At 45.3% G+C, this 14,005-nt stretch overlaps 1 protein-coding gene across 8 annotated transcripts in view; it reads left to right on the top strand.

Annotated features, from left to right (window-relative positions):
* Positions 1–1,322: 1,322 nt before the first annotated feature.
* ASAP2 (ArfGAP with SH3 domain, ankyrin repeat and PH domain 2) overlaps positions 1,323–14,005 on the top strand; it is a 199,894-nt gene continuing 187,211 nt past the window's right edge. For 4 of the 8 annotated variants that reach the window (XM_075598339.1, XM_075598337.1, XM_075598338.1 and 1 more), the window contains exon 1: positions 2,201–2,695. In XM_075598339.1, coding sequence (XP_075454454.1) covers positions 2,570–2,695 — 126 coding nt within the window. In that variant the 5' untranslated portion in view covers positions 2,201–2,569. Of the gene's footprint in view, positions 1,604–1,820; positions 1,872–2,124; positions 2,696–14,005 lie in introns of those variants that run through there. The other 4 variants (XM_075598335.1, XM_075598332.1, XM_075598336.1 and 1 more) reach the window with 4 other exon arrangements.

Raw genomic sequence — 14,005 nt, 5'->3', positions numbered from 1 at the left:
CACATTGCTCGGTTGAGAGTCGCACGCAACACCATGCGCTCGCACGTCCCTACTATAATCTCAGCCTTAGAGAAGTGTATGGAGTGTGAAGCCGTGTTTCTCTCTTGCCGGTGGTTCACCGCACGCAGACACTGCCGGAGATTTACTGAACTGCATGCAGGGTTGCCACCTTCTATTGAAGGCTAACCCCGAGACTTTTTGCAATTACATAAAAATTTTTTTAATGTTTTTATTTATATATTTACTTCTCTGGCGGCGACATCTGCAAGGTCCCGTCAGCATGGCTCCACGAATGGCGCCACGTTGCCATGACGAGCTGGTACATTGTTTTTTAGTATATCTCTCCTTGCCTTTTCCAACTGTGTTTCTTTTTTTTTTCATTTGATGCTTTGCTCAGGAGATATGTGTTTGAAATATTAAGTGTCAGGGAGGTCAAAATGGAGCTCTCCGCAGAGCCCATGGTAGTCTAAAGCTGTGGCCAGGGTGGCGCTGAGTGTGCAGGCGCTCATGGGCGGCGGCGCAAGCAAGTGGCAAATTCAAATTTGCTTGCTTGGCAAGCAGGTAAGTGCAACGCATGCTCAGGTGCTTGCTCACGCTGGCCACACACATTGCCGCAATGTGTTTCATCGCGGCCATCATGCCTGCCTGCCTGCTCCGCACCACCCTGGCTGAGGTCTAAGGCATAGACCATGGTGCAGGCACCTCGAGCGCGCCTGTCAGCAAAGCGATCTACAGATCCTCGCGATGGGGAGGCGTGGCTGATGACATCACGGGGCTGGTTCGTCCTCATTAGAACCGCTCACATGGCCCGGCCGTCGCAAGACAAAATAAAAGGTTACGCGCCGTTGCTCACGTGTGCATGCGCGCGCACTATATACTCCCCCATTCACTTATGTGTTTAGATAAGTATGGACGCGGCCTAAAGATTATCATGGTAAATATAGGAATTTGAGAGAAAGAAAAAGCCTGATTTTTACATTAAACACATTTTTTTTTTTACAGCAGGACATGCTTAGGGGGCAATATACCAACATTATAAGAATTACACGTGTAAATGGTTCATTGTTGCTATTTCTTGTTTTTTTTTCCTCAATAAAGTTTATTTAAAAAATTTAAAAAAAAAAAGAAATCCCACCGCGCGCCCGTCAGCCCGCGTCCAGGCAGCACGAGAGTTTACGAGCAATGTCAGTGTTTGTTTTCCTCTAACGCTGTTGATAAAGTTTGTAGATATTTAAAAAAAAAAAACACACACACACACAATAAGCCACGCCCCGTATCCCAGTACTTTTAGTATTAACCTCCTAGGTGCTGGAGAAAGGAGCAATGAGAGATTTTCTTCATGCATACAGGGGGGAAAGCAGTCAGTTGTGTGGGGAGGGGAAAAAAGGAGGGAGTGTGTAAATCAATACATATAACCACGGCGGTGCAAGTGAAAAGATAAACGAGGAATTCATTAGGCTAACATAGAAAATAGCGTGGAGCGGAAAGATGGAGCATAGGGGGGAAGAGAAACAGAGAGAGAGAGAAAATAAAAACAATACCATAGGGAAGAGAGAGAGAAATGTATAATAGAGAGAAGATAGGACAAGCAGTGAAGCAAAAGGTGAGAGAGGCAGGAAATGGACGAGAGAGAAGGGAGGGTGTGAAAGGAGAGATGAAGAGGCTGGGGAGGAGTAGGTGAAGAGGGATCAAGCATAGGTAGAGGAGGGAGTAAAAGAGGGTGAGTGGCAGGTGGAGAAAAAGGGAGGGAGAAGAGAAAAGAGGAGGAGGGAAAGAGACAGACTGGGAGGGAGAGAAAGGGAGGGGGGAAAAGGATCAAGAGACAGACTGGGAGGGAAGAGTGAGAGAGACTGTCTGGGAGGGGAGGAATGGTGAGAGAGACTGTCTGGGAGGGAGAGTGAGAGAGACTGTCTGGGAGGAAGGGTCAGAGAGACTGTCTGGGAGGGAGAGAGTGTCTGGGAGGGGAGGAAGGGTCAGAGAGACTGTCTGGGAGGGAGAGAGTGTCTGGGAGGGGAGGAAGGGTCAGAGAGACTGTCTGGGAGGGGAGGGAGAGAGACTGACTGACTGGGAGGGGAGGGAGAGTGAGACAGACTGTCTGGGAGGGGAGGGAGAGAGAGAGAGACTGACTGACTGTCTGGGAGGGGAGGAGCGCTGGTGACATTGGGGGGTGCAGGCAGCTCTGCACACAGGAGAGGTATTGCTCTGCTCTCAGGATCCTGGGCTCATGGAGCTGCTGGGGGTGCAGCCAGGACACATCTGATCTGTCTGCTGTCAGCTCACTGTGAACTTTGTGTGTTGTGAGTGTGTAGTGCTGTTGGGCTGTGTTTGTGGGTGTGTAGTGCTGTGTGTCTATGTTGTGGGAGTGTATATTCTTGCCTTTGTTGTGGGTGTGTTGTATTGCTTGTCTGTGTGCTGTTTTTGCCTGTAATATTGTGTCTGTGTTGTGACATATTTGTGCCGTAACTCTGTATTGTGTTTGTGTGTCGTGTATGTAGGGTTGTGTGTAGAGGACGAAGGTGTGTCTGTGTGTCCCCCCTTCTCTCTACGCTGCTCTTGGTCACTCCTCATCATGCCAGATCAGATCAGTGTGTCGGAGTTTGTGTCCGAGACCAATGAGGATTACAAGTCTCCCACCGCCTCCAACTTCACTACCAGGATGACCCAGTGCAGGAACACAGTCACAGCCATCGAGGACGTGAGTGACACTAACGGGGGGGCTTTGGACAAAGCCCGGGGGGGGGGGCACGGACAGTGTGACGTGCGCTGCTTGGCGGGGCCACGGACAGTGTGAAGCGCACTGCCTGGGGGCCCGTGCATAGTGTGACGCACATTGCCAGGGGGGCCGCAGACAGTGTGACGCGCACTGAGCAGGGGGGGGGGGGGGGCTGCGGACAATGTGACGCGCACTGCCCGGGGGCCCGCGGACAGTGTGAAGCGCACTGCACGGGGAGGCTGCGGACAATGTGACGCGCATAGCGGGGGGGCCACAGACAGTGTGAAGCGTACTGCGCGGGGGGGGGGGGGCTGCGGACAATGTGACATGCACAGCGGGGGGGCCACAGACAATGTGACGCGTACTGCGCGGGGGGGTGGCTGCGGACAATGTGACACGCACAGCGGGGGGGCCACAGACAGTGTGAAGCGTACTGCGCGGGGGGGGGGGGCTGCGGACAATGTGACACGCACAGCGGGGGGGCCACAGACAGTGTGACGCGTACTGCGCGGGGGGGTGGCTGCGGACAATGTGACACGCACAGCGGGGGGGCCGCAGACAGTGTGACGCGTACTGCGCGGGGGGGTGGCTGCGGACAATGTGATGCACATTGCCCGGGGGGGGCGTGGACAGTGTGACGCATAGTGCCTGGGGGGGGGGGGGAGCCGCTGTCACCGACGCACACTGATGGTGGGGCCCACCGATTTGTTTTGGATACCGCAATTCTTGTTCACCTGGTAATGACTGACACGCTGACCAATTTGAACGTCGGCGTGAATTTATAATAATATATAATAACCTTTCCTTCATTGTTGGGTATTATGATATTGATGATGGAAAAGTGCTACTGCTGTCTAACAAGTAAGATGCGCTTGGTCCGATTCAACTACCGTGTATACTTCTTGCTTTTTATTTGCTCTAGTGCTCGTTTTCCTGACAAATTAGCTGAGCATTATGAATGCAGCTCAACCTCCTTATAAAGCTGTGCTTGGGGTCCAAGGAATCACATCGCGTTCAAAGCGGATCGCATTAGAAATGTATGCATTGTACAATAAAGTATTTAAGACACCAATAATCGTGTTGTAAAGTTTTCATATATATGAAAATTGGGAGCCACGCTTGCATCGCGTTATAAGCGGATCCGCGTTGTAACGGATCGCGTTATAACAGGGTTAAGCTGTATAAAGTTACTTGAAAGGAAAAAAAGGCTCCATCACCACATCCCAAAAAGGAGGTCTAAAAATGGAATAATGTCATTAACAGCAAGGCTGGATGTGACATGGCTTGAGCCTTATGGCAGCGCGTTTTACGGCTGATATATGATTATTGAGACGGCTTCTGCAGATTTATCGCCGGTTTGAGAGAGCTTGTTACAGTCATTTCATTATGAAGAACTCTCCTCTGGGCCATTAAAATTACAACCTAAAGTACGTCTGCTCTTGTCCAGGACAAATACTATGGCATATTAGTTACTGAAATATCCTTAACCCACTTGCCACATATCACCACAGGTTTAACCCATTTTCTCCCGTAAGGGTTTCCAACGCATTGCTCAACGAAGAGGTAGACACGTACAAGTTTTCATACACATTGCAAGGTTATCACTGTATTTCCCAGCCCTTTTATTCCCCACCAGGGTCCTACGTTTTATATGATCTTATGCCTCTTAACTGTTTATCAATAGTTATGTGCCTTCCTTAAAAAAAAAAACTGCACAGAAAATGGAATACGTCAAAATGCATCGGCTATTAATGTTAACATCGTGACCGTGTGTAAATCTAAAAATCCTATAGGTTTTTTTTATTATTTAAAATGCAGTGCACAATTTTTCATCCACAATTACACTATAACCACATCATTTTACCATGAGGTTGTCTTTGGGATTGGTTGAGGAACTGTGGTGTCGCTGACCCTTATTGCCAAAGAGAACCTGTTTTTCTGCCTCCTCGCCCAGCACATCTTATTAAGCCAGGGGTAAGGTGTCCAGTATTGAACTGGACTGTCCTGTATTTGGACACTCTGTCTAGTGAAAATAATACTTGGCGGTAATACTGGACATATTGACCTGACAAGCTTGGGGGGAGCGCAAGATTTCCCAGAGCAAGGCTGTTGCTATGGGCTGGGCAGCTTCCTCCATCCTGAGTGGCTGCTGCTGCTGCTGAGTAATGCAGCCAATCAGGAGGAGGTGTCGGGAGCCTGGGGGTGGGGCAAAGGAGAGGAGGAAACAGCATGGAGTGGTGAGAGGTGTGTGTGTTTCTCGAGCACGTTGCATCTTTCACCATTGTGTCCAGTATTTTTGGAGAAGCCATCTGGCAACCCTAGCCAGGGGCGTAGTTTGAAGTTCTAGTAGCCGTATTGATCCTGGAGAAGTGTAGCGTCCTTATAGGTTGTGGTACTTTTTTTTTTTTACCTTTTGGAGTGTCGGGGGGCCAGGGTATTAGAGTGCTACCGGACCTCCACCACTTCAGTCATGTGATCGCTACCGGAGAGATCACGACACAACCAGGGCCTAGATACTGGATTCAAAGGTGGAAGGACCTTCTGTTTTGATTGGGCATGGCTGTTCTGTTGAAGCCGTCAGAACGATCACCAAGTGCCCATATGATCTATTAGGTATGTTATTAGGGGACTGTAACATAGGCGTTCTTCATAAAATGATCAAGCAATTATAGCGTACAGGGGTTTTGAATTTGGCAGTCAATGAATGCAGTTAAGTGTGCAGTTGGGTTGTATACTAGTTAGGGTTGTCTTTCAAGGATTTTTCAAGATTATGCAACAAAAAAATAATAATAGAAAGGTAATGAAGAGAAAACAAAAATAATATTCAGAGGGTGTTATAATTCTTGATGGTAGCTGCGTGGTAATGTGACTGCGTTTGAAGTGTGTGCACCTAGTGTCTCCTCCATGTGATCTCGGCCAGTCACTGAATCTCCCTGTGCCTCAGGTTCCAAAAACTAGCCTGTGAACTCTACTGGGCAGTGATTCATTGTGCCGGAGAAATTCTATGTACAGCGCTGAGTACCCTGTTAGTGTATGTATGTATGTATGTATGTATGTCTTTATTTATATAGCGCCATTAATGTATATATCCCTTCACAGCAGTAATACACGTGACAATCCTATAACAAATAATACAAGTAACACAGAGGGGAGAAGTGCATCAGACATAAAAGTAACATTTATGAAAAGGAGGCCCTGCTCCGAAGAGCTTACAATCTAATTTATTGGTAGGAAGAACGTACAGGGACATTAGGAGGTGTACTGCAGGGGCCAAGCTTTATGTATGTGATGTATAAGAAAGATACCGTTCTTGTTTGTAACACTGCCACATCTAATGAAGGTGGGTTAGGTGGACAGGAGGCCAACATAGGTTGGGTTTCCGTGAAGATCGGTGCTATTGTAATGGGTCAAGTAGTTGGTACATGGCGTACTTGTGCTGTATTCGTAGCCTTTAGATTGGGTAATTGAGTTAAATGGTTCGTGAGCTGCTGAAGTGTTCTGTTGGGGGAAATCTGGTAAGGTCCACTCACCTTTTTATTGTTGTCGTTATTATATGCTCATTAAAGCTCTAGCATTTTGTATTGGATAGAGTACAGGGGTCCTAGACTTTTGCTCTGTTATTTCAAAGGCCGTGTCTTCGTGGCATTGAGTGATGGACGCTATAAATCAGGACTTGCTGAGCCTGTCCCTGCTAATCAGGATCAACAAGTCACACTAATGCATGGCCCAAGACTAGTTTTCCTTTATTTCCAGACCACGGGCATCGCTGTGTTTTATTTGCACACCATTTTATTTTCTTTGTTTTGACTTAAGGAATTTATTTTAAAATGACTTCTCCGCCCCCCCCCCCCCCTCCGAGCGTTTTATTTTATAAATATTGTTTAAACCCTTCTAAATTACTATCTAAAGAGTCAGTCTTGCAATGAATGGCAGGTCCCTTTGGCAAAGAAGGAGGTGAAAAGAATGTTCACAGGAGGTGTTAAGTGGGGACTTGCTAGGCTAATCATTCTTGCATATACCTTGTATATCCTAACACGGGCAGGGTGATAAATGGCCTCTTTGCCCCCCACCGTTAATGCATAACTGATACAGTAGATTGGTCATAACTAGATGTGTGCAAACTTGTCAATAGAACTGTTTTGTTTTGGTAAAAGTCGAAGCATACAGTAATTGAACATTTTTGAACATTTTTTTTTTTTGTTCAGAGAAAAATATATTCTGAAATATGAATTTTGCTTTAGAGGAGGGAGTAGAGAACCCATTGTTTGGTGTTTTGGGAGGTTTACAAAACAATCTATAACACGCGGAGCGATATCTGGGAGGAAATAATCCTGTTTGCGTATTTAAATCCGTTCATGTCCCAGGTATCTCCTCTCCACATGTTACAGTATATAGATTTGTGATTGGTGAGGTATATAAGCCAATGGGTACTCTACTAAATATCTTTCGGTCTCTGGCAAAACCCATATTTCAGACTGGAGAGATTTTTACTTGGCAAACTCCTTGCAAACGTGATAAAAGAAAAGTGCATGTCTTGTGATCGTAGGCGAAAGGTTTCTATCATATCCGTTCTAACGCTGAGCTGCTCTTGACTGCATAAATTAGCCAAAGATAGACTTTGTAAATCACTTCGATCTTCACCTACTTGTTTTGCTGTAAAAATAAATGTCTACAGAATTGTCTCTAAAGGAGATAATGTGGCTGCTGCAGAAGGGTACTTCGCTGGAGAGCTTACGCTCTGTTCTAGGTACAGGGCTGTGAAACAGCAGACAGACCTTCCCAATGTTGTCCTCAGAAACATACATACTATCCTTTATCGGTTATTTGTGTAGTTTTCAGCTGCAAAATGCCATTTGAAGTCCAATGTGGATTTTCGTCCGCAAACGGCTGACTCATAAAATGAAGAATTACCTCCTAATTGATGATAGATATAGATACGTCTGATTTGTGAACGCATTTGGTTTTCAGGAAGTAAACATTAATAGAATTGTATTATATAGAATAGTCGGAAATATATCTCCCTCCAGGTTAACAAGGGGTACATTACATTGCATATGTGCAGGACATGGTCTGGCATTTGGCGGTGCTAGTGCTGGTAAAGAGCTATTCAGTAGTCTATACTCCCTGATTAAATTGGAAATCATAGATTTCTTCTCTCCCAGGTCATAAGTGTCCCCTAGTCAAGACTCAAACCGACAGGCCTGTCAAGGGATCTAGACTCTTTTAGATCAAAGGATTATGGGGTATAGGAGTTTGGATTTGAAACACACAACTTGAGACTCAACTTGGGGTAGTGTGTGTGTGTGTGTGTGTGTGTGTGTGTCACATTTCCACCTTATAACATTCGCTGGTAATGTATAGGTTTTTTATTTTATACACAGATTTTATTCTCACTTTACGTAACTTTGCAATCTTTTTCTGTACTAGCAGTTAGCACTATAAAGCCTTTTGTTAGATTACATTTTAGATTTAATATACATAGTGTCTTTGAGCTCTTTTTGAAGGTGAATGTTCTGGTTTTCTGACACGTTTTGCTAAATAGTTTTTTTTGTTAATTTATACGTCTTTCTGGGAGACCTAGTACTCCCTAGGTGTAAGCCCTTTGACTAACCCTGGTAATGGCAGCGTAATTGGGGTGTATTGTGAGAGTTATTGGGGTGTTCATGTTCGTCAGTAGTGCCCTGTGGTAAGATGAGAACGACTAGGCTGCAACACTTTAGACTATGCCCAGATTCTCGATGAAAAAGTTCTAATCTAAGAAATCCAGACCCCTGAAAAGCTTCTTCCCCTACTTCTAATGAACCGGACCGTTTCTAAAACTGGAATAGGAGGAAGAAGTCCCAGAACCATTCAGCAACATATATTGTATGTTCAATGGAGTGAAGCACTGAGCCTTTCGTAATGTTCTTAGGGACACATTTATCAAGTGTAACAGTTATCGCACCCGTTCCAGCCTTAACTTCAATTAACTTAGATAGGGGTTAAAGAAGCATCCCAAGCAACTCTGTTTTTGGTTTTTAAATATGATTGAAGCAGGGGATCTCTGGAGCTGAACCCCATTTATTTCAGCCCAGCGGACCCTCTGCTTCCAGAGATAGACCTCTGGAGGGGCTGCAGGTATCTCTGCAAAGTTTCAAGCGCCAGCATCACACGAGCCAATAGGAAGAAACGAGGGGCGCGGGAGTTTTAAACTGCCATATTGTGAACCCAGCAAGGCCTCCTACCGGCAGCACCTATGGAGGTAAGTATCTCACTAAGCAGGGGGTCCCCGGAGCTGAAATAAACACGGTTCAGCTCTGGAGACTTCCTGTTCAACCCTATTTTTAAAAAAAAGCATACGGTCGCTTAGAGTGCTGCTTTATCTCCCGAACGGGTGTGATAACCCGTACCTTTTTATCTTGATAAATGTGCCCCTTACTGCCTTTATTCTATATACGCAGAAGCAGACGTTTGAGCCGAAATCCCCATAGAATATATTGGGGATTTTCAGGCAAGAACGACCGTTCCTTGTATACCGAATTCTCCCTTTTAATATTTGTTTCGTAGTTTCGAACACATTCCAGTCTTACATAATCATCCAGTATAAAAGAGGTTAATAGATTTTCTTGTATGCCCAGAGCAGACCAATGAAAAGCTGATTAGCAATGTATTTGTTACCCTAAAGCGAAAGCTATTTGTTTATTCACAGGGTTCAAGTGAATGTTTCTCTTTGCTGGAAAATAAAAAAATGTGTAAATGTTTTGATCAAAGGTGATTTTCGAGTAAGAAATTGGTAGACGACATGTTTGGGGAAGTTTCATTTTTGCAACTCTCTTTCCAGCTGCAAATGTCCAAAGTTCACATTGAACATAAAGGTGTACAGTACAGTACTAATATTTCACACATCTATAACTGCAGAGAGTACATTTTCAAAGAACTTGCATCACATGCTGCATTTGTTGGGGATAGTTATAGGATCTTGGCTTATGAGGTAAGAATGCTGCAGTGTAACTAAGGCCGCGCTTATAGTGTCGTCGACGGTGACGTCACGCTGTGGTCGCTGGAAAAATTGATTTGGCTTCCATCGATCGCGACCAAGCCGTCGCCTTGCTTCTATAAGCTCAAACGATGGCGGCAATACATTTGTTTTGCTGCGACGTCGCGTCACCGCCGCTATAAGCGCAGCCTATGACTGCGTCCATAGTGCAGGAGACGGCGCGAGCTACGTAGCTCGTGCCGAAAACAAACACTAGGACAATGTATTTGTGTAGCGTGCGTGCACATGTGCGACGGGGAGACCGGCGCTACAAACAAGTTTTTATTTCCCACGCACCGGCCGGTTCGCCCAATGAGGGTGAACCAGCTCCGTGATGTCACGGCCACGCCCTCCGACACGCCTCCCTGACGCCTCTACATGGAGGACAGGAAATCTCCTGCTGCAGGCGAGTGTGCACTGCGCTGAGGCGCGCGGAAGCGGGCGCATCAACTATAGCGAGGCCTAACTCTGCGCTTATTGTGACGCGACGCGATCGTTGCGTCAAAACAAATGCATTGTCGCCGTTGTCGGGGCTTATAGTACACGCGACAAAGCGACAGTGCTACCAAAAATCTGGTAGTCACTGATATTTGATTTTTTTCGGCGACGGTCTCACCTTGCGGCCAATCAGGAGCTTCTCTGTGCTTTTGTCCTCTCCCCTTTTGTGACGTCGCTAGCCTTGTAGCCAGCAACGCCGCCTAAACTTAAAATATAACTTGGGTGACGTCATCGGTCGCGTTGCCGGCACTTTAAGCGCGGCCTAAGGCTGCTGTGATTTGGGATTTAGCCATAAGCCACCCCCTTCTTGTCCCTGATGTTCTGCTGAAGGCTGTCTCCTCTCTGCTCTGTTTGTCTCTACTGCACTCTCACGCCTGAAACCTTTCTCAGTTTGGCTCGGTCCCTGTGAAATTCCCTCCAGCATCCGCCAGTCCATATCCATCTACATCAGGGGTCTCAAACTTGGCCCTCAAGTGCCAGCAACAGGCCAGCTTTTATGGATATCCCTGCTTCAGCACAGGTGGCTCAGTTCATAGACTGAGCCATTGATTGAGCTATCTGTGCTGAAGCAGGGATGTGCATAAAACCTGACTTGTTGGTGGCCCTTGAGGATTGAATTTGAGACCCCTGATCTACATCTTCGTCATGCCGCTAAACTCGCCATTCCAGCAAAGCATATGGCAAGTGGGAACCTGTGGCTACAACCGGCACTTACTTGCCCCTTTTTAAATATATACTATACTGCATCTGCTCCTAATGTACTCTGTAATTTTTCTGTATGTATATCTTTATTGATATAGCGTCCACAGTGTACTCGGCTCTTTACAACAGAGACAATACAGTACTGTACAGGGAATTATAGCACAAGACAGGCAACAAATAAAATAATACGGTAGGAAAGGAAATCCCAACCCTGGAGATCTTACAATGTCAGCATTACTCCATTTAGATGGTAAGCTCTGTAGGGCAGATACTCCCTAATTCCCATTGTTATATTCCAGTTTAATGTACAGTACTTGTGATACTGTGTATACAGGCATACCCCGCATTAACGTACGCAATGGGACCGGAGCATGTATGTAAAGTGAAAATGTACTTAAAGTGAAGCACTACCTTTTTTCCACTTATCGATGCATGCATGTACTGTACTGCAATCGTCATATACGTGCATAACTGATGTAAATAACACATTTGTAACAGGCTCTATAGTCTCCCCGCTTGCGCACAACTTCGGTGCAGGTAGGGAGCCGGTATTGTTGTTCAAGACGTGCTGACAGGCGCATGCGTGAGCTGCCATTTGACTACTGAGCGAGATGTACTTACTCGCGAGTGTACTTAAAGTGAGTGTCCTTAAACCGGAGTATGCCTGTACTGTACTCTCTCCCTGTAATGCCTGCTAATTCTGTAAAGCACTCCGTACATTGGTTGCACCATATAAATAAACCTATACATTATATACATTTCTTTAAGATCCAAGGGTACGGTGGCGACCATGTTCTAAGAGAACCCTTAACAATAACGTCACACCAGTATATATTGTACATTAAAAGTCACTGGAGGATTTGACCTAAAAGAAAATGATTAGAATAACAAGAAAAGACCGTTTTCAAAAGAAACGTAATTAGCCTTTTCCTGTTTAATGCAGACGAGACGAGTGGCGGTGATTGCCGATGCGAGGTATCGCACGCTGATCCAGCGTAAACTGCCAGTCAAGTCTGTGGCATATAATGCCAAATCGGGAAGCAATACTACACATTGACCCGTAGTGGCGTAAGATATGTGCAAAGTCAGGCACATTGGTGGGATTCATGTTGCGGTTTTTAATGCAGCAGTACGTGTATGCAGCTACTTGTAATAGGTCTCTCCTTTACATTTCCAACGCCGTTTTTTATTGGTCTGTTCTGGAGATGCAAGCGTTGGAAATATGAAGTGTCTGAGAGGTTAAAATGGAGCTCCCCCCAGAGCCTAGTGTAGTGTAAATGTTACTCTCTTGCTTCTGAGGTTACTATAGTAAGAGAATCATGACTTTTAAAGCTGCAGTTCAAGCAATATCGTGTGTGGGTATATGTGATCGATTTACAAGAGAACGGATCGGTCAGCAACTTACAGTAGCTAATCACTTGTCAGTGTGCAGATTGTATTGATGCGCATATTGAATGGAAAGAAAAGCGACAGCTTGAACTGCAGCTTTAACGCACCAAAAAAAAGGAGCACGGCAGGCTCAGGGAATATGATAATAACATTATACTCGTATAGGCTTCTGGAGGGGATCGCTGCTTTAAAAGTGCGTACTTTGGTTTGTTTTCAAAGGTTTTTGTTTAAAGCCGTGACTGTGGGGGAAGACGTGTTGTTTATCTTAATACCTCCCCAATATTAATGCAGCCCGACTTCTTTCTCCTGGAGACCCAAAGGGGTCTTAACACGCAGTAAAATGAGCAAAAGGATGAAGACCCAAAACGCCCCATTGTAAATGTAAATCCTTTTCTTAATCTTTTTATACATTAGTCTAGCGTTCGTTTTATTTACGTTGGTTCTATATAGAAGAGTATCTTTATGTCGACATGAAATAATAAAAATGTAACCATACAACAGGTCACGGTTACTGTATTCCACAAACCATACATCTTGCTAAATAGGACTGGTTGGTTACCCACCCAGAAAGTGTACTTCCTGTGTTCTGTAGCTATACTGATCAAGTTATTTACTGCAATGATGTATACAATGTATGACGCATGAGAGATGAGACAGCAAGGAACGGTCTAAAATGAGACACGCAGTGAAACCTACATGAGAGCGCTGTAAGTGAATGAGTCATTGGGGGCCTTTACGGTTTAACACTGCTTACTACTGTAAATATGGCCCAGAGTATATTATCCCAGAGCTTTTAGAAGGACCTGCAATGTATTTCAGAGGTTTGTAGGTGTCATTAGTTTTATATTCTGTCTGTTTGTTGCTGGGTGGTTCTCTTTTTAAAGTTGTTAGTAGGTTTTCCCTTTCAACCTCATTTGTTTCCAACGGTTGCTACGCCAGTTCATATTAGCAGTGTAGTGACACGCGCAACTCGGTGATACTTAGAATGCAAATATATTTCCCCCAGCGTGTCCCGTGACGTCACTAGTAACCGTTCCATATTCACTTCCCGATGCCGCCAACTGATCCATCCGGAATTGGAGGTTTCTGGAAGAACGATTGGCGTGAGAAATCTAGTAATTAAAGATGTAATCACGCAATGTTAAAATGTAAATATGCGAGCTATACTTCATAGGCGTTTGGCACGCAGAAACTGAATAACACAGCTCGTACCCTTCATGATCAGGCACTCAAGACATTGCATGATGTCTGATGCACTGAGTAAGGTGGAGCATCGGAAAGAGCCTACAGCAACCTGTATTCTGGGCCTTTAACCCCTTGTGTGGCAGGTGTCTGACACGAGATGCATATTTCTCAGGTACTCCTGAGGTTAAAGGGGCAAGAATGATGCAACATTTAGCAACTCGTCATTGAATCCTTATCTGCAAACAGATAAACATAAGCATGGGAGGAGCATGAGTTAAAATTGTTACTTGAAGGACGATTAAATATTTCTAATGGACCCAATTACACCAATTATTTTTTTGGGGACCCCTGTGGCCAGCGGTGGGTTAAATCGATGGTGCTGGTGTCTTTGTTTTTCTTTCCTTTCCCTTATGGGGCGACAGTCGTCTGTTTATAGGTATTGTGGTTCCATGAACCAAAAACAACATCCTGTAAAGGATTGTGCATTAGTGAGCGCCTGAGCA

The sequence above is a fragment of the Ascaphus truei genome, chromosome 4 (assembly GCF_040206685.1).
Source record: "Ascaphus truei isolate aAscTru1 chromosome 4, aAscTru1.hap1, whole genome shotgun sequence".
In the NCBI taxonomy this organism is placed as follows: Eukaryota; Metazoa; Chordata; class Amphibia; order Anura; family Ascaphidae; genus Ascaphus; species Ascaphus truei.
Note: the sequence above shows the minus strand (reverse complement) of the source record. Positions and strands in the feature narration are given on the sequence as shown.